Consider the following 23435-nt stretch of genomic DNA (forward strand, 5'->3'; position numbering starts at 1 on the left):
CCCTTCCGTTAAATCCGTACAAACGGCGTTAATTATTTTTCTCTCTTATTAAGTAACGCCGTTTGTACGGATTTAACGGAAGGGATTTCATTGATGCAAATTTTATTAAGTGAGGACGTAATTGACGCATTTTGTAAAGGATGGACTAATTTGACATTTTCGAGCGAAACTGGGAACAAAATAGGATATTAAACCTAACTATTAGAAATCTGAATTGAATTGTTTAAAATTGGTTTGACAAAAACTAAATTAAGTTAAATTTTTTATAGTAAGAGTGAATATAGTCAAATTGATTTACTCAAAGTTGTTTCTAACTTAATTAAACTATTTAGATTATTTGAATTGTTACCTATGGACATATTTTAAAGTATATATTCAAACATAATAAGTTATAGTTCGATTCATTTGAAACAATTATATTTAGGAGCGATTCGGTTTTTAGAAAGTAAACTAATATAACAAGTTTTTGTACAATTCAATTAAGTATAATTTACTTCCGTAGAAATATTATTTTAAAAATCCTAACAGTAGTTGGCTGTGTTTTTTGAGTGAATTACAAATAACTAGGTTTGACAGAAGTGCATATATTTCGTGACTATTATGACTTTCCGACGACCGCTGGTTTTTGCATCAATTATTAGTTGTATTGTAACTATTAATTAATTGTCATTCCAATCACAGTTGAACATTTACATTCAATTCCTTTTTTTATTAGAGATTACATACTAAACTACTTAATTTCTCATCTGCCAAAACGATCAAACCGATTGGCTAACCAGTTCAGTCATAAATCGGACAGCAGACCATTTTAGTTACCCTTAAAACGAGACTAGCGAAATACTAATTTAACTAATGACAAATTGATTCATTATTTGTTTTTTCTGCTTACATTTGTCCAGAGAGCCGTGGGTTAAGTGGCGACGTTTCTCTAGGAAGTTAGAAACTATTTGATCCTGAAATAAAATTATGCACAGGCCTCCTATGTAACAAAAAAGTGTACAACAAATTAACTCATTCTATACAAACTGGGTGTAATATGAGTTAATTAAACTTTTGGGGATGGGTAAAAAAGAAATCTTAACACCAAGCTGCCTGGCCTGTTAAGACATAAATACTACCGGAACTTTCTGGGTTCAACTCGTGTTCTCATTCTATGTTGTTATAGGTCTGGTTTTGTTGAGATTGAATCTCTTTTGGGCCGGTGCTTCTTCCACTTCTTTTTTTGCAACTCCATGAGCCAGGGCGGAACTTCACAGCCCGATGCTGCCATTAGATTAGCAACATTTCGCAACAATGGAATGTCTTCCTCTGTGTACAACGTAATAGCTTCTCCACTCCTTCCTGCTCTGCCAGAACGACCTAATGAACGAATATTTTAGCAAATAATAAAAATTCGTGAATATAGGAACTATAATCCCTATAAATATCTTTTCTCAAATCTTAAACAACTTTAGTATAGCTGCACATACCAATTCTGTGGACGTATGCGGAGGCAGAATCAGGGAAATCATAATTGATCACACAGTTCACTCCTTTGAAATCCATGCCCCGGGCAACCACATCAGTAGCAATCAAAACCCATGTTTTTCCAGCTCTGAAGTTGTCGACAGCATTTCCTCGCTTCATAGAAATGTATGAGATCAGAATTCATAAATCACAAAAAACTGCTAAATGAAAAGGTATGCTTTAGATTTGGAGTACATATGTTGACGATAAAAAAAAATATATATTAACAAATAAGGAACATTATACTTGACATCTTCATTCAAATATTAAAAACCAGACCCTGGTCACACACTTATCAGTTTTCTTTTCATTTTGATGTTTTTCGGAGAGGAGGGGGAATGTTGCAGATTCTCTATGTATTTTCAAATAAACATATGTTGTTAGAACTACCTCTTGTTCAGACAAATCAGAATGAATGACATCAACTCTAATGTTGTCAAATTCAAGTTCACCGTACAACTCCTTGGCTCGTTCCTTGCTTTGGAGAAAGACCAATACTGGAGGATTTAGACTCTACAAGACGTTGCAGAATATAAGTCAGAAATAAAGCAACTAAAAAATACCAATATAGCTGATAGGAGGGACTACAATATTATATGCATTTTGCAAGTTCCAAAGCCAAGCGAACGTAACTGATATATAATTAAACATTCCAAGTCTATATTATGTTCATGACACATTATGTAACACCAAACCCAGAATAAACAAAAAGCTTAATTGTATGCATGTAGCGTATAATCAGTAAAACAAATGAGACTACAAAAAAATAACAATAGAAAAATATATATTAATAGTAAATAGTAGGGACTTTCTTTTAAAACACACCAAAACCAATTATAGTTTAATTGTGAGACACACAACCCTCTGACTCTATGAAAGTTATGAAAGTTGCACTGACAAGAATTATTATCTAAAGAATTAGTTTAACCATTTACCTCTGCAAAACTTTGACGAATTGCAAGAAGTTTTCCTTCTTCACTTCCAGTAAAAATCAATTTTTGCTTTATCGTTTCAGAAGCCATATTCCTGATTCAAATAAAAGAACTAGACATTATCTACAAAATAATGTAAACGAAAACTGCATTAAGGATATACTCAGGAGCATCATTTTTGCAAATATTTTGCATTGAACTTACTTTCTGCCAACAATTACACGAACAGCATCATGCATAAGTTCTCGAGCTCGATCTTCAACAAAATCAGGTAAAGTAGCACTAAAAAGCGAGCGAATGATTGAGGGGTTGGAGCATGCCTTGAGAACAGAATCAATCTGCTTGAATAATTCGGGTTCAAACAGCTTATCCGATTCATCCAGGACAAGATACTCCACTCTGAAGCATCCAAAGTAGTTGGAAGAAATGAAAAAAATCAATACAACGACCTATCTAATAAATCACATCATATATCTGCTACTAACTTTGTAGACACAATCTCAAGATGCATCTAAAAGAATCTGGCAAAATTTTATAATGCTTGAGCATTATAATCAATAAAGTCGAGCTACACTTGTAGCACTCCGACCATGCCGCTTTAATAGAAGCACAATTGAAAAGAATGGATCCAAGATTATCATACGTGCAATTGATTGATAATTAATTAATCATAGCTCAATCAATTATTAGGATAAAAAACTGCAATATAATGAGAGTAAGAGAGCAACAATAAACCAACTATTATAAGCATTCAAGGTAAATATTTGCTATAAAAGACACTTATACGGCAATCATCATACCTGCTGAGATCAATCTTCTTCTTCTTGATAGCCAACCGCAATCGCAGTGGTGTGGATATTAGTATATCACATGGAAACTTTGAAAAATCAGCATTTCTTAAGAGATTTTTAGTCATTAACTTAATTCCAAATTTTTTTCTTTTGGCAAGTTTTTTGCACTCTCGAAATATTTGAGCAGATAATTCACGGGTATGACAAAGGATAACAGCTCGAATGCCACCCTTTTCTGGGTCCTGTAAAACATAAAATACATATATTATATGAACCGAGTATACAGGAAATCGAGAACTCCAAACCGGGTTGGAGAAAATAAGCAAAATACCTTAAGCTTCATAAGCATTGGACATACAAATGCAAGGGTTTTCCCAGAACCAGTTGGTGCACACGCAAAGCATTCACGACCCTATCACAAATAATAGAAGAAATACAGCAGTTTAAAACAATATACAGTTTATACCTATCCCAAAGACAATAGAAACTACTTATGAATCATGACCGAACTTCAGTAACAGTTTTCTGAAGAGAGAAAACCAAATGAAAAATACTTATACTACAAGTAACTTAACATAATTCGTACAGCTAAAAGTACTGGAATAGTCTGCCTTTGAATAGGCGTTGGTTCTCTGAATCCAAGCTCCTTCAGGTTGCGCAACAAATACGATGGACACTTATATCTGCAAACAATTCATTAATATTCTGAATCATTCCTTTCTAGCAAACCAAATACCAGAAGAAGCAAAAAGAATGCAGGATATTACTCAGATATGGACTACATAATATTCTCATGAAAGATACCTTGATTTCAATTCGTCAAAGCTTTGAAGAGGAGACGGTACATTATAACCAGACACATGGATGTTGTGCTGCTTTCTGAATATCGCGTCCCGCTGAAAACATGTTCAATATATGAAACGATTGCACAAACTTACTAACATTTGTAATTACACAAATTGCACAAAACAGAAAAGGAACCTCGAATTGTCGATTTTGTTCCTTCTTATTCTTCTTCTTACTTAACTCAATAGACTCCTGATCAGCTTGAACTTCGCCACTAGACTGCGCCACAGATGCGGAATTTCTAAATACATTGAATCCTTCAACATTTTCTTTTATGCGTTTACGAAAACAAAGCAACAGTGAGATACGTTGAATACAAGAGCCGGAATAGTGTAAAACAAAGCAAGATGATGTGAATACCAGAAGAGTTTCCCTTGCGCTTCCTCTTCTTCGTGGACGCTGTTTTCTCTTCTACTGCTTCCCTCGTTTTTGCGCTTCCGTCTCTGACAACGCTCCAAATCTTCGCCGCATCAGTATCGTTATCTTTTTTCTTTTCATAATAAACGAAAAATAACAGTTATTAATTGTATGTGGTGTAAAAGTCAATAAGCGTATGTGATGAAGATAGATAGAAAGGTACCTGGAATCTGGCGATATCGGCGCCGAACTTCTTTCTGTTGAAACGAATGCCGGAAAACAGAAACGAAGAGTCGTTGGCCATTGGAGATGGAACAAACAAATGATACAGGGGTTTCTTTAATCAAGCACGATCTTGCAGTTCCTTCTTCAACCTCACTGCGGCCTGTATTTTTCAAAATAGTTATATTATAAGAATAAAATAGTCATAAAAGATTGAACTTTGGTATTTTTTTAAGAATAAAATAAAGATAATATCAAATGAATGTATATTTGTGTGTCAAAAATATCAATTATCTTTTTTTTACTATTTTACTATTTGCTGTTAACGAAAAGAAATAAAAGGAATTTAATCAGTCTTAAAACAACAAAGCCACCACAACAGTCCTACTCCACTATGCATTTGTTCCTAATACAATGATACAAAATCGAATTACGCTACTCTGGTGAATGCAATACCAAATGCACAAAAAGAAGCCTTCGGAACATCAACCACAATATAGTTAGAGGTTGAAAGTTTCGAGCACAAATGGAATGCACAATACTAAGGTATGAACCAACTCATACATAACCACCCCACCATGACCCACATTAGAAAAAAACATAGTTTCCACGCAGGAGAAACCCTGAGAAGATTGAATGGACACTCTGGCCATATACTTCACATGCAATGGCCAAAAATGGGTGGAAAGAAGTGCAATTGAAGCTAAGATGACTTGAAAATTTAGTTTAATTTTAATACCATGCAAGCGTGAAGGTTTTTCTCAGTAAATAGTGTAGAAATGTTTTACATAATGATCGTCCGATCATAAAGCCTTTATGCACGATAAATTTGTTAACTCTTAATATATATACACACACACACATTTTGGGAAACGAGCATGAACTGATGAATTGAAATTTAATGTATGTTCAATGATCAAAGAAAGAGACATTGATCTCTCTCGCTTTTTCTTTTCACAAGTAAATTATAATTTTCCATTTATATAATTACAGAGAATGTCAATGTATTTTTTTTTATAAGTTCACGAGTATTTCGAAACTTTCATCACACTCTCATAAAATAAGTAAAACCTTATTAAATATTGTTTTTGTCAGTGATCAAACTCGGACCATATATACATGTTTATGTGATTAGAAGTATTTTGACAAAATTAGACTAAAGTTTTTTAACAGGCTAAATTAATTTTTGTTTTAGCTAATTTATAAAAAAAATTATGGGTTGTTTCAAAATTAACATATAAGAAAATCGTCTAATTTTTTTTTTCCTTTCTCAAAATTCTTCTTAAGAATATTGAAACTTTCACTCTACTATATATCTTGCAAGTACCCATTGATCATAACGTGTGGTAAAAACAAGAAAAGGAAGCTTTCATGTAATTAGCATCACATGGGACTTGCCAGAAATCAACAATGACGAGGCACTTGGAAGAGGATGAAATTCTGGGTCAAAGACTCAAATATCTCTATATTTGTATGTAAAATTGAAAAGAAGTTGGGTTCAAGTAGTGCTGAGTTATCCATTTATTTAACTGTTACGGTGGTCTTGTTGTGGTATTATAGATAGCATAATTACTTTTTAATGCTATCAAGAAATGAAGAGACAAAAAATTGATTGCCATAATCCTAGCACAGACTTGGACTTGATAGAAAACTTTAGCAAGAAGGATGCAATGGCTTAGAACACAATGCATGTGTAAATTCTAAAGTTTTCTCATCTCCTTTTCTTGTGTATCATATTATCATTACACTTTTCGAGGTAGAAATATCGAATCAATCCATGTCCTAGATTAATGAACAAAATATGTCTCCTTCAAACATCATCACAAGTTGAATGCGGCCTATTCATAGATTAATGTTTGGGATGACTTGATTTCCCAAATATAAGGATTTAGTTTAATTTAATATGAAGTTAATGAGTCCGCCAAGAAGCATTTTCTAGATGGAATGACATTTGAGAATAATTAGTGAGAAGATTTGACTGTACATAGATCTAAACAACCAACTACACATCTATGAACTCAATCACAAAGGCCACATCATACAAACACCTTAATTAAACAAAAAAAAAATCATAAAAAGGCAACTTATCATATGTTCTTAAAAATTGAGAAACAAGAGTATTAATGATATAGTTGTTGAAAACAAAAAGGTTGCATTACCCCATGGTGGTGAAGGTTTAGTTCTGCGCAGGTAGAAGATGGAGCCGTAGAAGCAGCCGCCGCAGTTGAGGGTGGTGGTGTTTATTAACGGCGTTGAGTCAGAGCCTATATTTCTGGACAATTAGGTTTATGTCAATAAGTTTGGGCCCAGACTTATTTGGGTTCTGGACCGGTGTTGTTAAAGCCCATTTTTTCCGTTTTGGAACTGTGGGTTATGTATCCTTTGAATTAAGTCAATTTAAGAATTCTGGAAAGAGCATTCTTCAGGGTTCTTAAAATTTTGAATAATGGGAAGACAAAAGAGATGTGGCGTATTCCTTACGCGTATCAAGATACCATCATCATGGAGAAGAACTTTTTCTTTATTCAGCTCAATCACAGATTTTAAGAAAGAAGCAAAGTAAAGAGAAATAAAACTAAAAAATCAAATCGGTTGATATACTTCCTAGATGTAAAGACCAGAGTAGAAACTAACCGAACATCAGTAAATAATAAGGGAAGGAAGTGGCAGCAATCATGAAAGCAAAATGCTTTGGTTTTCACTCACTTGGGATAAAGTTTGTTAGGGTTTATATTTGTATCATCTAAAATCATGTTGAAATATGACCCAAGATGGTTTTAAGTAAAGACTTAGATGTTCAAATGCATAATTAATATATTGGATGAAAATATTTACACTGACTTCTATTAATTTGGTTTTAGAATAAAAATACTCAAAATAAATCACCACGTTTCCAAAATTTAAACATAAAAAGTCTAAACAAACGTAACTTTTGATGAATTCGGTTTTATAAAATTAATTTAATTCAAAATAAATTTTACAGGTACTTTTCCAGATAATAAAGTTATGATGCTACAAAAAGTGTTAAGAGTTCCCTAATAATAAGTGTAAATACGAATCCTTTATAAGTTGAAAACCTCCCAGAGAAGGTGTTATCTTATCAAGTTGAACATAAATTCTAGAGGTGCATTATTATATAACAGAAGTTCGAACACGTTTTAGGTATCTTTTGTGGATTTATTATAAGTCTTTAAAGTATACATAATTAATAAACTACAATGATTTTTTTTTAACGAAAATCATTTCCAAGACACATGTTTAGTCACTTACTGTTACTAAAACAAAATCAATTATGATAATTTTAATTGGACTTTTGGATTATTACTCAAAATTACCATTCGCAGCTATAAAGAATACTCACAAATATTGAAGATGATTAATTACTTTTTTATGTGAAATTAGGAGAAATAAATATTGTCTTGACAAGTATATTTGGTGTTTGAATTAATTTGAAAAGTGGGGATAATTAATGTACAGCTGTTTAAAGAAATAAAAAAGTATTCCCTCACGAATGCTCCTTTTAGAAATATCCTTTTATCCGTATAACATTTTTGCTTGCAAATAAAAACTCCTACTTTTACTCCTTTTCAAACAAAAATAAGAAATACTTCTTTTTAATATATATTCAATTTTATATGATTTTGTATTAGAAAAAAAAATGGACTAATGTATAGAAATTGCCTCTGGGTAGTCTCCTACAGTATATGCCTGAGGATGCATATATAGTTCTTCATCCTGATATGAAAACATGAACTCCACAAAAAATTGTTTAGGAACTTATTATAGAGTTCAGCATTGTGATGTTAAAGTTGCAAAGAGAAAACGTTTATTTTATTCTCATTTTTGGTTCAGACAAAAAGGTTTTCAAGACTCATGTGTAACAACATGTTGAATCTAACTGATAATCCCCTGAAGCCTGAATGTTTTGTTTTATTATAATAAATTCAAGTTGAAATTCTGTATCTGACAATGCCATTATCCAATATGAGTTGGATCTTCCATCATAGTACTTAATAAATGAGCTGGAAGTCCCCACTTCAACCACCGATTCATGAAATATGGATATGCTCAATCCTCACCCCAAAAAAAGAAAAGATAAAAGGAGTTGAAAATATGAGAGATTAATAAAAAGAAGTGCATGCTAATACAGACCTTTTCTGTTCAACAGCATAAGATGGGTAAGGCAATAAATAAAATAAGCTACAACAACACTGTTCAGTGATGCCGACCACATTCACAGGTGTATTATTCGTTTAAGGTTGTTTTATATTTCAATTTTCAAAGCAGAACATTGTAGCATCAAAGAAATTTGGCAATGAAATTGAATTTACATTTATATCACAACTAAGAATCAAGAATGAGGAACTTTGACCAGAATGATACTTGTCCTTGGATGGGGAAGCACAGAAAGGATTCGGACAGTTCATTTGTCCTTTCTGTCATTTGGCCATGAATCGCATATCTTCCCCTCAGGGCAGATAGAGCAAAGTGAATGAAGATACAAATTGATAAATATAGTAAGTAAAACAATTATCACCCCAAATCAAAATCCTCCAAGAAACTTTAGGATACACATAAAAATAGGGAAAATAAATAAATGGAACACTCAATTTAAATGAACTCCTTTTGTGCTATTCTTTCAGTGATATATTTCAATTCCAATTCAACAGTTTCCATCCTTTTTCCTGTATGGTCAACTGTCCACAACTTTGTCCACAGATAACTCCGCATTTAAGCTAATTTCTACCTTTGGTGGACCTGAATGGCGCCTTGGCCTGGAAGGTGAAGCTGGGAAAGATAGCCGCTTCTTTGCAGTCCCAAAGGATCCTTTCTCAGTTTTTCCATTTTCTGGGGCTAATGGACTTTGTGTCCTCGATTTGGCTTTTGCAGATTGAGTTGGCACCATGTAGCTTGGAATTGCTGGAGAGCTGGCAAGGCTCTCATCGTCTCTCACCGATGAACCTGCGATCGAGTGCCTCCGGAACCGATCTGACTGGACACTCACCAAGCTTTTAGAGTCCTCGTCTGTAATCCAGCTGCCCCTTGGACTTGCCTTCTTTGATTTCTTAGCAGATGCCGAAACTCGCTTGGAAGGAGTGAACTGAAAGCTGGGTGAGCCAGGATTTTGGCTGGCTGTTGGAGAGTGCTTCTCAGAATTGAGCTGAAAACGAGCAAATGACTTGCTGATTTCCCCACCAGTAATGCCGCGGCTTGAGCTTTTCACGGATCCATGATCATTTAACTCTTTATCCACCTGGCTACGGTTCTCTAATGGTCGGGCTGCCATCCATCGTTCCAACCAGCTCCAACCCCAGGCAGGATTTGTTGGATCCATGAACATAGGATTTAAAGATCTAGATGAGTTCTTCCAGTTTTGCTGCCAAGTTTTGTTTTAAACAGAATATTAAACCCTTAATTTTTTTTGAAAAATTGAGAAACTTGCCCTCATGATTGTAAATTATATCACGGGAAGACACTCTATACTTTCCATCAAAATATACCAAGCACATTACATAACATGACACTTCATTTCAGCAAGTAAATACCAGAATAACTTATTGCAGCAGCTTAAAAAATTATTAGCATATCATTGGTTCGTAAATGTGGCAGCCAGAGAGGATAGTGCTGAGATTTAAGAGGAGGATATGGCTTTGAAGATGGTGACAAGACTAATGCACTCAACAAGATTAAGTTTCAGCTTCAAGAGATAAGGGAACAATGAAGAGTATAGACAATTGTACAACTAGGATGCTTGATTTCTCATTTTAGTGTTTATAATATATGATATATTTTAAAGATTTATCAGTTTATATTAAATTTTTCATCCATTTTCTCACATGTGTAAATTGATGAGATAGATAGAAAAACCTGATGAGTGAATGCATAAGCCAATGCTCTTTCTCTCCTCATAGCAGCCTCATACTTGCTTAGTAACTTGGCTTCGATTTGTTCTTTTGATTGTAGGCTGTCATCCCATTCCTCTCCCATCTATTATGATAATCGGTAGCAAGTTAAAAACAACATTCCAAACACAACATACAAAAATGTAAAAAATGATTAGCTTTTCAAAATAAATTAGGAAATGAAACCCAGACCCGCAAACTCTCAAGCTCTCTTGCATGTTTCTGTAAGAGCTGTCTCTGCAGAGCCTGATTTTCCTCCAACATTCTGATCCTCCTGGAACGAATCTGAGACTGCAAGCGAGACAGTGTCTGCATAGATCGGAGGGTACTCGTGGCTTGGCGTTTTACAACCGACCCTTCCATCAGTAATTTCAGCCTGACCAGTCCCCTTAAAGCCCGCAATGCTCTTCTTGCCTAAATGATTTCAAAAGAAATTCTAGTTTGAAAAGTAATTCAAATAACAATTTCTTTGTGTGGCTACAATTCATTGATACTGTCAGCGTCATAGCTGTGTGTAAGAACACATTCAACTAAGATACTGTACAGATCCAAATTTAAAGAGTTAAATTTTTATGTTACAGTAAAACTTTTAATCATATAGTAAACAGGAAATTGATACAATATTCTTGTGACAAAAGCTTTTCTCTTGTAGCAAAATTTTAAAAATAATCTACTTTCTTTATCTCACACCCTTAGCTTGGATTTAACACATTTATCATTAGAACTGAACTAACACGATACCACTGGTATAGAAAATGCTAAGTAACGATGTAATGTTACTCAGAATTTTTTTCTTGACCAATGTCAACCCTCCCTTTGTAGAACCTAATAATAATTTAGAAAAAAAAAAAAGGAGAGGAACGCATTCATTTAGTATGGTTGAGTTAAAGGTTCATTTGGTTCCCAACCAAATGAATTAAAGGTGGAGTTGCACTAAAAAGATATGTTCTTTATAAGGCTCAATAAGAATATGAATGACATTTTATTACAAAACAATGAGTTCATAACCCATATTTGAAAATAAAAGAGTTAAAAATGCATTTCCTTAAGTGCTTTCGGTGGTATTCTTTAATCAACGTAAGAGTTTCATATCACTAAAACACATAATTATGGCTTACATTAAAGGTCAACATAGATTACAAGACAAAATTTCAACTTTGATTGAAGAACACCACCAAAGTTTTGTACTTCAATAAATCCTTTCTACTTGAGATTTGATAGCACTGTAGAGTTATTTGTATTGTATCATCTCTAAAACATATACAAGCAAGTTTTATGTAGGATTTTTATGGAAAGAAAACTACTCTCATTAAATAGTTAAATGAATGGTAAAAAAGAGTGAGAGGGGAGAAATTAATGAAGTAAATTTATAGTTCGCTAAACGAAAATTGCAACCCATACCAAGTATCCCCGAAAAGCTGTTTGAATTTTGATTGCTGCCACTTCATCATTTGGTTTGCCAGCAAAACGAGGAATTCGAGCAGCTTCAACCCTAACAGTTTCTATCTGAACAGGAGGAACAGGTACCTCGGCTTCAACGGCAGTTACAACTTCAACAACATGATCATGACTGATTTCATTTTCAATATCAGTTAATTTAATCTCTTCTGGCAGAGGAACAGATGGTGGCGGTGGCAGCTTATCAGCTTCTGAGTATGAGACAGAAGTCTGTAATTTTTGCTTCCCAAACCATTTCTTCTTAGATTTACTTGATTTCTACAAAATTGAGTGATACAAATATAAGAAATATCCCAGAAAGTTGAGAAAAGTTGAATTAACTTTCATCCAAACCTGATCTTTCTTCTCCTTTGAGTCGGGGCTGAGAGCTTTCTTCACGCTTGAAAACCAATTTCCCTTCCTCCCCATTTTCTTGGCATTCCTCAATCTGATCCTTCACACTAAAAGGAAAAAAAGAGAGTAAATTTAAAGATCTGAAACCTCACTAACCAAAAGAATTTATTTCCTAACCAATGACATCTGCTGTTATCATTAAATGTCATTATTAGATAGTAAATTTGACACTAAAAAAGAGGAAGAGTCTCAATAATTGCGCAAGCCTCCTTCACAGCATAATTATTCTTTTCCTTGTTTTAAGAAACGGAAAAGAACAAACCTTCTGCAAGAGAAAATTGTCGTGAAAATAAAATAACAAGGAATTAACGGTAAGAAATGAAAAAAAAATAAAAATAACAAGCTTTACGGTAAAAAGCCATTCAAATTTCCTAATAATACTACTCAATTCTGAATAAATTCTATCTGGGTATCCCATAAATGAAATCCAACCACGTCACGTAAAACCAACGAAGAGGTTTCTAAACCTCGTTCACCAGAAAAGAGAACAACTGAATCAATTCCCCCTCTTGCATTTCCCACAAAAATGACGGGTGAATTCAGATTCAAGCGGTTTAATGAGCAGGAACATACCTGTGGTGAAAGAAATTGCGGGAACAGAACAGAATACGAGGGAATTGCAGAGAAAATGGAAAGTGGGAAAGTGTAAGATGGGATAAGAAAACAGAGACGGAGTTGAAATTTCGGAGGGTCCAATGAAGATGTAAAACGGCAGTACCTGAAGTGAAACAAAGTGACAGATCTCAAATATGTTGTTTCTTCTGACTCTGTTTCTCCCAGAAAAAAAAAAAAGAAAAAAAAAGATTAGAACTTTAAGTTCAGAGTTGCTTGCAGCAGCAAACCCTCTTTCTCTTTCTCTTCTTGTGAAGAGGGAAATCAGATCTTGCCAAATGCTATTACAGGATAGTTTGAATTACAGGAGCAGCTGTTTCTGCTGATATTGAGAATTTGAGACCTTGCCACTTGGGTTGGTAACAGTGGGCCCTCCTAAGCTTTACCATCTTCAAACAATCAAAATCAAATTAACCTAATCAAGGATAATTCTGCTCTAAATCAATTTCATAATATTGGAAAATGTCAATGAATAAAATAAGTTATGTACAGGAGAAAATATATATATGTCGAAAATTGTGTATACAAATTTATAATATATATGTCATTACTCACGAGTGAATCATGTTGGTGATGATGACCAATGTGGTGCTCACACTTCGCATTCATGTCTTCTAATTCTTGAATTTTTTTAAAAAATTTCCAATCTTTTTCATGTAATATATTTATTTGTTAGCATTAAGTATAACTACAAAATATATCTTCTCTCGGTTGATATGCTCTTTCTTCAGTTTCTTTCTTGCATTTATTGGTTCATTTATTTTGTAACTAGACAACTAATGTTTATCACTGTTACTAATGACGAAATAATTAATATTTTTCAAAACGAACTTATGTTTTGAGAAGTTGGTAAACTGGTTAAATCCAGTGACCATTTTTCAAAACAATGACTCCTCATTCTTAACATATTCTTCTTGGTAACAATGACATTTCTATTTAGATTTTAAAAGTTATATATGTTTGTTTAGTTATAAAAGTTCATTTAAAAATAAATTTTATTGATTAAAATTAGCCAGCAAATTATTAAAAAATTGTAATAGATATATGGGATTTAACAAGGCTGCAAAGCTTTTGAAAGTGTTTTTGGTTATAGTAGATTGCATATATCAAATAAATACAAATATTAAATTGAGTTTGAAATTATAAAAGATAATTACAGTGTTATTTATTGTTTGATCGATTAACTCTGCGACTCGTAAGAGGTTGAAGTTTATATTATATTACACTAACATGAAATTTAGCAATACGATCTGTAACAACATTGAACATTAACTGTTTGTGATACGTTTAACATTTCTAAAGACTATTTTTTTTGTTTGTTGAGAAAACTGTGTTTTTTCCTCTTTTGTGGTTGTAGCAAACCAATATATGAATAGGGAACTCAAATGTCATGCATAAAAATAGTAGACGCGCATTTTTTAATTTATTATTTCTTTTGATTTTATAGTTTTGATAGATTATAACTAATAGAAAAATAAATAATGCGTCTACCTAATTGTTGAATACACTTGTGTATATGGCAATAAAGAAGAATAGGTGTTATGAATGTATGAACCTAATTAAGTAATGTAACCACTAGATTGTACCCAAAAGCAGAGGTTGTAGGTGCAAATAGTAAGCGGCTCTAATTCAAAGTTTCACCTATACAATTTGTAAACTTGTAAAGAAAAAAAAAATGTGTCCATTTAATCCTTTATGATATTTTTTCACCTGTATATTTATAAAAAAAATAATGGAAATTTAAGTATAATATTAGTTAAAAATAAAAAAACTTGTGTTTAATTGAAATATAAAAATCTCACAAACTAATTATTTTAAAGTATTTCATTGACATATAGTAAATCCTTTTATATATAAATTAAGCTTGTATTTAATTGATATAGTATCTTTTTAGTGAAATTTAAAAACACTCGTTAATAACTTTGAGGATTTTTTTGAGTTCTATTAGTGTAAATATATATCTCAAACAAGATACGAGTGTGTTAGTTATAACATTGCACAATTCGATGCACATAATATTTAGTATTCATCATTTAGAATTAAGACTATTCATATATCTAATCTTATTCAGTCTTTTAATTATTGTCTTCCAGTATCGACCCAATAGGGTGTTTTAGTTATTAGTGTTTTTTCTAATCTTTATGTGTTTCATTGCTTTACAAAAAAAAATTAATTATCTTTATCGTATTCTAGCTTAGTAGTTTTCATTGTTTATACAAAATTAAATCCTAAAATTAGACAACGAACATAAAAGTCACATATTTTACATTCAATTATTTTAAACAACATTTTATATCACAATATTAAAACATTTATCCTGATAATTTTTTTCTTAAAAGATTCATTACATATGATTAATATATATATATATATATATATATTATCTTTTTTGTGTATTCTTTTAAATAGAAACCAATGTCTATTATTTCATTAAAAGGATTTATTGCATTTTCATGTTCCCCTCACTTTCCTTACATTATAATGGAAGAGTTTATATACATTTTTTAGTAGGAGTGGTTTATTCGTTGATGGCATAGCTTCTTGAACAAAAACTCCTATATCTAGCTACATGTCTAAACAATTCCATAAATTGTGTACCAAAAACGACTAAGTGACATCCTTTTTCATAGTTCTTGAATTGTATAAATTGCAAACTTATTAATGCAAAAAATGAGCTTTATTTGATTAAAGTAAGTTGGGCAAGTCAACTTCGTTTTAACATCATGGTAGGAAGAACGTTTTGAACATAAATGCTTACGAAAATGTGACAACTTATTAAAACAGCGTATGAAATTATGGCATTAGGAGAGTGATAGGATTCGTCACCATTTCATAATATTTATCATTATCACCTTTTAGTGGTAAAAGATTTTTTTCTTGTTAATTTAATAGGCATCTCCTATTTATGCATTCATTTTATAGGCATAAAATTGTACCGATTTAATTAAAGAGTTGTTGTGAAATGTAAGATGGTAACTTATATTCCGTACAATAATTTATACTTTTATACTTTTAATTGTATTTAGAAAATAATCCATCCTTAATTTAATAATAATAATATACTCTCCTATACTATTATTACCGTTGTTAAGAGCACTATTTTATTTGAGTATAAATAATGAAACACGTGAATCGCATTAAAGGTGGATGTGTAGTCACGTGAACAAGCATTGGAAAGCTATATTCATATTTCAATTCTCTTTATTTTATTTTATTTTATTTATTTATCCTATTAATTTATTTGCTTCAATTTATGTATATAGCATACTATGAAATGCATCATTAATTAAAATCCCTCGTATCTAAAAGTTAGCTTATTCATTAATCATTCTCCAACTTAGTACTTCTTAAACACCATTTTGTAATTGCAAAAAAGTTTTTTTTTTTGTTTTTCAGGTAAGCTAATAATCATGTACATTCTTTTCTAATTTAAACACAATGTTAAAATATATAAAATTGATGATGCAAATTGAATATTTCAAAATAACTTTTACGTTTTATTAAAGTAAGTATTGGATTTTTAACATATGAATTTCATTCCTTATTTTTTACATAGAATGAAAATCAATTCATGTTTATAAAAAATAGCTTTACCATTACGATTTGAAAATTTCAAGTATATTTTAAAGTTCAGAATTTTCAATAATATATTAACAATAATTTATTGAATCTTCATCGAATAATCTGTTTTTTTTATACATATAATTATTCTTCAATGATTGTTTTTACATTAGTTTCTATATGTATCTTATAATTGCTTCAATTGCATTGTTTTATAATTGAAAGTTTTCATCACTCGTTAGAGATGACAGAAAGGATGGTAGTTAAAAATAAGATGGTAGATGGTAAAAAATCATACCCCACAGCAACTACCATTGTGATATTTTTGGATACACAACAATATTTTCAACATGATCAAATAGAACAAAATATAACATTCTTTAACCAAAATCATGTGACAATATTTGTTATAGTATTAGGATAAGATACAAATATCTCGTGACAACTTTACCCAATATTTCTTTAAAAGAAATAAAAAACATGTAAAGAACAGAAAATAATTTTTTATCTATTAGAAGTAAATGATAGAAAAACTTCTCAAAGATAAAGAACTTATTAGCTATTAATTGTAATGATGTTACATCTCCAATGTCTCGTATCCAATTGTCTCACAAATTTCATTTTTAACTTTAATAAATATCTTTTTATTTTACACTTTAACACCACTTTAATAATAATCTAATTTAATTTAAAACTTAAATATTATTTAATATAATTTTATATTTTAATAATTATTCAAATATGATTTATATTATAATAATTATATTAAAAATTATTAATAATAATAATAATAAAATAACAATAATAATATAAAATTTAATTTAATATATTCAAATATATTAAGTTATATTAAAATATTAAGATCAATTAAATAATTATTAAATTTTAAATAAAAACAAAATTTTTTAGAAACTTGTTTATCGGATATAAAAAATTCGTAAAATATGCTAACAGATTTGTTTTTTATTTAAAATTTAATAAATATTTAATTTAATTGAAAATTATAATATTATTTATTATATTTTTATATTTTAATAATTATTAAAATATAATATATATTTTTATAATAGTTTTATTAAAAAAATAAAAATAATAATAACTAAAATAAGTGTAATAGTAAAGAAAATAAAAATAATATTTAAAATCACATGTATTTAAATATATTAAAATATTAAATTAAATTAAATAATTATTAAAGTTTAAATAAAAAAAATTAGAAAGATTTGTTAATTGGATATAGAAATATGTTAACTTATGGTACGAATATGGATATCTGGTAAATAATTGTTTTTAAAATTTTATAATTTAAATTTTAATAATTATTTAATTTATTTTAATATTTTAATATAATTTAATATATTTGAATATATTAAATCAAATTTTATATTATTATTATGATTTTATTTTTTATTTTTATTATTTAATTTTTAAGTTAATTATTTAATTTTTATTTTTTTAATACAACTATTATTATAATATAAATCATATTTTAATGATTATTAAAATATAAATTTATATTAAATAATATTTGAATTTTAAATTAAATTAGATTATTATTAAGGTGATGTATAGTGTCAAAGAAAATAAAAAAATATTTATTAAAGTGTCTTTAATAAGAAAGATAATAAAATAAAAAGATATTTATTAAAGTTAAAAAGGAAATTTTTGAAAATATTGAAGTTGCAAAATGAAATGTTAGAAGATTAAAAATGAAATTTTTTAAGAAGCAAAATGAGATGTTGGAGGTGTAGAGTGAAACACCTTCATATATTTGAAAGTGTTTCACCCTGCATCTCCAAAAATTTCATGTTACACTTTTTAAAAAATAATTGTTGTACCCCGAGCTAAATCATATTAAAATATTACTAATTATTAATAAAATGAAAAGAATCTTTGAACACTTTTAATTCTTTTGTCTTTCTTTACAACTTTTTCTCTCCTCACTTCTTTGCTTTCTTTATCTCTCTCTATATATTTATTTATTTATTCTAATTAATTAATTATTTATATTTTGATTAAAATTTATTGTTTTGAATTATTTTATGTTTTATTTGTTTTGTAATTTTTTATTTTTATTTTAATTAATTTTTTTATTATAATTAATTAAATTTTTAAATAAATATTTGAATTATTTATATTTATTCTGAATTAAATAATTTCGTTTGTAAATATTTAATATTTATTTTAATTTTATATAATTTAAATTTTTTTATTTGTAATAATATAGTAATGAATTATGAATGTAAAAAAAAATAAAACTTAATAAATCATTTGTAAAATCAATTAAAAAAAATTATAATTTGAAAGACTTAATAAATCATTAAAATTTCTTAAATATTAAATTAAAAATTTCAAAAGCCATGTTTAAGCCTTTATAATTGATTGCCTTTAAAATTTATTAAATGTTGAATTAAAAATTTGGAAAGCCATGTCAATCATTTTTGTATAAAAAGAATTAAAAACTAATACTATTAATTTAATTAAAAAAATTATAAATTCAAAGACTTAATAAATCATTAAATTTTAATAAATATTGAATTACAAATTTTGAAAGCCATTAAAAAATTCACTCATCCATTGATTTTATTATTATTATAAATGTTTCAGAATGTATATAAAACTACCGTTTAAAATCTACTTATAATTTCCTTATTATTATATGACAATCTATACGGTATACAAATAAGCAAAACATTTTTATTATTATATTATTATATATGACAATCTATAAACTATATTGTATACAATTAAGCATAACGTATGGGATGTTGAAATGCGACAAAATCATATATGGGACGTGGAAATCCGATTCACAGTCTATCATATCAATTTTCGATAAAAAGAAAAATTGGATTTTGATATTCGAAGAATAATAAAAAAGATTTTGATATCTAATCGGATTTTGATATTTTTATTATTGGATTTTAATATCCGACTAGGAATGAGAGTTTTATAACAAATTTATACATTTATTTAACGCGAGAAGCTTAAAAAAAAATCTTTTTTCCAGCTCTAATGCAATCACCACCACAACAATACCTCCATCATACCTCCATCACATGCCTTAGAATACTTTTTAACGAACAATCTCTCTCAAATATTTTTGAAAGACCACAGTAAATGAAATCAATGAAGAAGATAATGAAAAGATAAAAGGAGGTGCAAGGATGAGAGAAGTATATAAACTTTCACGCTCATTCAATGCTCCACTCAATTCGTCAATCACTTAATTCGATAAAAAAAAATATTTAATTCTGACCAATCTCATTAATTACAAGGACATTTGTGAAAACTAGAGGTGCAGATGAACCCCTTGGAGGTACAGGTGAAACACGCTATATTTCGTACTTCAATTTGGGTCAAAATGACAAGGCCCAAACCCAACTTGGATGTATTTGTTTGATGAAGAAATTGAGGTTTCATCTTTCTACACCCCACATTTTTCTTGATCACCTCCAACAAACTCGGAATTAAACTTTTTAGAATATAAATTTTAATTTCTGAAAAAAAAAATATACTCCAAATTTGATTTTTCAGAATACATTCCGAAATCAAATGACACAAATACAATAATTTGATTGTCCAATTTTTTTAAAAGGGCTATAAAACTCAGGACTTTTTGTTTGGAAAATATCACATATGCTTTAACTTTTTTCTCACTTACATAAGCTAACAAAAAATGGAAAACAGGAAGAATAAAAAAAAATATGAACAATTAAACATAGGATAACTTCCCACAAGAGAGAAAAAAAAATGAATAAATTCTATATTGCTTCAAACTATAGAAATCATTATTTTATGTCTTTCTTCTCCTTCGACTTGGACTAAACTATAGAAATTAGTGAATTGAGGTGGTTCGGGCTCGAAAATTGAAACGCCAGAGCAAGATTTTGGAGCAGTCTTGTGGTGGAATTCCCTTTAACTTAGCTTCATCTTCTAGAACTACTTGCTTCACGAACTTGATCGAATTCTACAGAAAAAGTCAGAATAATAATAAGGACAAAAATAAAAAGCAATAAGAAAACTCTTGGTAGAGATTATTTGTAGGTGATAATGATGCATAATCTTGTACTTCGTTTTCTAATTGAAGATAACTTTGAAACTTGAAGTGGAATCTATCTTGGAGTATAAGGAAGCATCATGATCTTGTGCCAGAGTAGAAAACACTACATACATAGTATTCTGATTAGTTCAACTAATCAATCATGGTGTCATTATATTACCTAATATCTTACTCTTTTTTTTTCCAAGGTTTTTTCTTTGAGTAGTTGGAGGTTGGTCAAACGTTAAATTAACATAAACAAAGTTTGTGTATCAAGTCACCAAATCTAATTTCATGTAGACAAACATTAGGGTAAGGATGCTACTAAGAGCTTGCTTTTCATGGGTGAAAATAATTTAACACATTATTAGTATACCAAATCAATATTTTTATGTTATACATATCTTGATTAAATGTTAAGTGCTTTTTGTTTAACAAAATTTTCAATTTTGGATAGAAATAGATGAACCAATATTTTTTAAACAGTATTGGGCACTAGTGATGATAACCTATAAATTAGAATGTTTACCTGAGAAGTGTCTTGAACAGAGGAAGTGCGACCCCATCGCTCAGGGTCCCAAAGGATGGAACTGTTAAATGCAAAACTTGAAATATGAATTGGGGGAGTGATTGTGTCAGTTTCATTGTTCATATTCCTCAGATGCCAACCAATAACTTGTGATGAATCGCAAACTGGTCCTTCGATTTTCACTTTCTTCCTATGTGCAGCTAATAATGCAGTTGGCCATGTTCCAAACAACCTAAGTACCCAAATGAATGCTTGTCAGAAAAACCACCATGGAGGACTGACATATAATGCATGCATGCATGCATGATTGTTAGATTGTTGCTATTACAACATTGTCTGTGTAAAAATTAAAACAACCACCCACCAGAATAGGCACTAGACAACACTAGCACATTTCCTAAAAATTGGTTCAGATATAGAATGTAAGTTATAGTTTACTAAACTTGGTATAGCAAACAAAAGGGAAGAAATTAATCATACTCAATATCTCTAAGCTGATGGAAGAATTGGAGATCATAGACATTGGAAAGGCCAGCAAAGTGCACAATGCCGTTGAGTCTGTGGTGCTCAATGTGCCTGAGTGCAAGATTTCTCTGGTGATTCAGTTCAGCTTCTAATTCAGTGAAGTTTTCCTTGAAAACCACATGCCTATACATGATGCCAGTTTTTCTCAGTATCTCAGGAAGCTCTGTGGAATTTGTTTTTGCTTCCACAACAATCCACAGCAATGGTTGAGGAACAAGCTTTATGGTATTTGCCAACCTTCTCAAAAACACTGCTTGGTGGGGTAGTTTTGTGCTTGTTGGAGTCACAATGATGATGAGTCTTCTGGGCTTCAGCTTTGGAAGTGTTTTTTTCTTTTCAGTTTCAGGGATTGCAGGCTTCATGGACATGGTGATTGGAGGTGGAGCTATCAAACTTTCATTGACACTTATTGTGTGGAGTAACATTTCACTAGGTTGTGGAGCAAACTGTGTCCTATTTGAAACAGCAACTTTGGTGGAAAAGAGATAAGATTTACCTGTTGGAGCTAAACCAGTGAAAAAGCCCATCACAAAACACAGGGAAAAATGGAGCATGGCCTTCTTCCATAGAAGAACCTTCTTCTTTGATCTTTCTAGCGAACCCATCTTGATTAAACCCTCTGTAATTGACCACCCGAAGCAGAATCTTCAGGATGGAATTGAATTACCAGATGGGGGGGCACAGAATGAAGAGAAGGGTAGTGGAATTAATGTAATATAAAGTTGGGAGCTTTAAGGGTAGCACATTTTTGTTAAGCAAAATGTTGAAACTATTGAGCTTATTATGATTGGTACTGCCAAACTGAATGGTTAGGTTTTTGGTTTGGAGGCATTTGATAGGAGGGTGGCTTAACTTGGTTGTCCCTTGAAGTAAAAGTAATATAATAAAAATAAGCATAAAAAGAGATAGTGTGAGACCAAGGGTTGTTATCTACACCAAATAGCAGTTGGGATGGCATCCATCCATCCATAAAGAATGTGTTGTACCATGCCAATTAACTAATATTAGTAATCATCATGCACACATTGTGTTAGGGCTTTTTATTTTTCATTTGAGGTTGACTAGTCCTAACAAAGAATCTTAAGAAAAGAAAAATTAATTTAACTATGATTTTGGACAAGTATTGTGTATTATAAAAATATTTTTTACTGGCATGATGAATGTAGTGGCAGTTATTTGTAGAATTATTGTAATGGGGTGGGTGAGAATTCCGAAGTGAGTAACCTTTGTGGGTGTGGATCTCTAAAACTAGTCCACAGAATCAGACTTTGGGAAGTGGTGCGTGTGTTAGATCATCTTTCACTTAAGCACATTACAGACATGCATTTTTGACTTAAGAGAAAGAAATATGCATTTGCACTGGACACAATTTCTTTGATATTTTATATTGGTTTAAATGTAATTGACTATTAGTATGAATATTGAATTGCTAGTTTTAAGATTTTTGGTTCTGTTTGGAATGGTTATAATTTCTCTGTTTTTGATATCTAAATTTAAATTTGAAAATAAAATTGGTTTTTGAATGAAATAGTTCTTAAATTTTTATCACTATTTTAATCTTTATTTTTAAAACATACTTCCTAGTTACTATTATATTGGAAATTCAATAAAACCCTTTTTATCTCTTCAAGTTATAAAGCTAATAAAAGGTTTGTAGTCTACTGTTCAATCATATTAATACTTGTTAGAAGAAATAATATATTTGAGAATCTATTTGCTTTATTTTGAAGTGTAGCTTTAACTTGTTTTGTACCTAAA

General features: G+C 30.4%; 3 protein-coding genes across 5 annotated transcripts; all 3 read right to left on the reverse strand.

The window, feature by feature from the left end:
- Positions 1 to 838: 838 nt before the first annotated feature.
- Positions 839 to 7060, reverse strand: LOC124830243 (DEAD-box ATP-dependent RNA helicase 57-like). Its single transcript, XM_088114970.1, has 13 exons — positions 6814 to 7060; positions 4656 to 4817; positions 4436 to 4565; positions 4211 to 4344; positions 4034 to 4125; positions 3816 to 3912; positions 3561 to 3641; positions 3239 to 3471; positions 2643 to 2837; positions 2442 to 2532; positions 1897 to 2019; positions 1470 to 1620; positions 839 to 1359 (listed from the first exon to the last, which is right to left on the reverse strand). The coding sequence occupies exons 2-13, from the start codon at positions 4734 to 4736 to the stop codon at positions 1160 to 1162; spliced, it is 1608 nt and encodes a 535-aa protein (XP_087971096.1). The 5' UTR covers positions 4737 to 4817; positions 6814 to 7060; the 3' UTR covers positions 839 to 1159.
- Positions 7061 to 9143: 2083 nt separating this feature from the next.
- Positions 9144 to 13378, reverse strand: LOC124830245 (protein IQ-DOMAIN 2-like). Of its 3 annotated transcripts, none has more exons than XM_047303902.2 (6): positions 13127 to 13378; positions 12349 to 12455; positions 11959 to 12273; positions 10750 to 10971; positions 10523 to 10642; positions 9144 to 10031 (listed from the first exon to the last, which is right to left on the reverse strand). In XM_047303902.2, the coding sequence occupies exons 2-6, from the start codon at positions 12421 to 12423 to the stop codon at positions 9348 to 9350; spliced, it is 1416 nt and encodes a 471-aa protein (XP_047159858.1). In that variant the 5' UTR covers positions 12424 to 12455; positions 13127 to 13378; the 3' UTR covers positions 9144 to 9347. The 3 variants fall into 3 exon arrangements, with proteins under 3 accessions (XP_047159858.1, XP_047159859.1, XP_087972815.1); XM_047303903.2 differs by having other exon boundaries at positions 12982 to 13378; XM_088116689.1 differs by having other exon boundaries at positions 12349 to 13378.
- A 6757-nt stretch (positions 13379 to 20135) lies between these two features.
- IRX9 (Nucleotide-diphospho-sugar transferases superfamily protein) lies at positions 20136 to 22509 on the reverse strand. The gene is made up of 3 exons (XM_047303906.2): positions 21633 to 22509; positions 21153 to 21384; positions 20136 to 20551 (listed from the first exon to the last, which is right to left on the reverse strand). Exons 1-3 carry the CDS (start codon positions 22280 to 22282, stop codon positions 20420 to 20422), a joined length of 1014 nt encoding a protein of 337 aa, XP_047159862.1. The 5' UTR covers positions 22283 to 22509; the 3' UTR covers positions 20136 to 20419.
- Between the last annotated feature and the right edge of the window lie 926 nt (positions 22510 to 23435).

This window comes from Vigna umbellata, chromosome 5, assembly GCF_029865625.1.
Source record: "Vigna umbellata cultivar VRB3 chromosome 5, Vumbellata_1.0, whole genome shotgun sequence".
Classification (NCBI taxonomy): Eukaryota; Viridiplantae; Streptophyta; class Magnoliopsida; order Fabales; family Fabaceae; genus Vigna; species Vigna umbellata.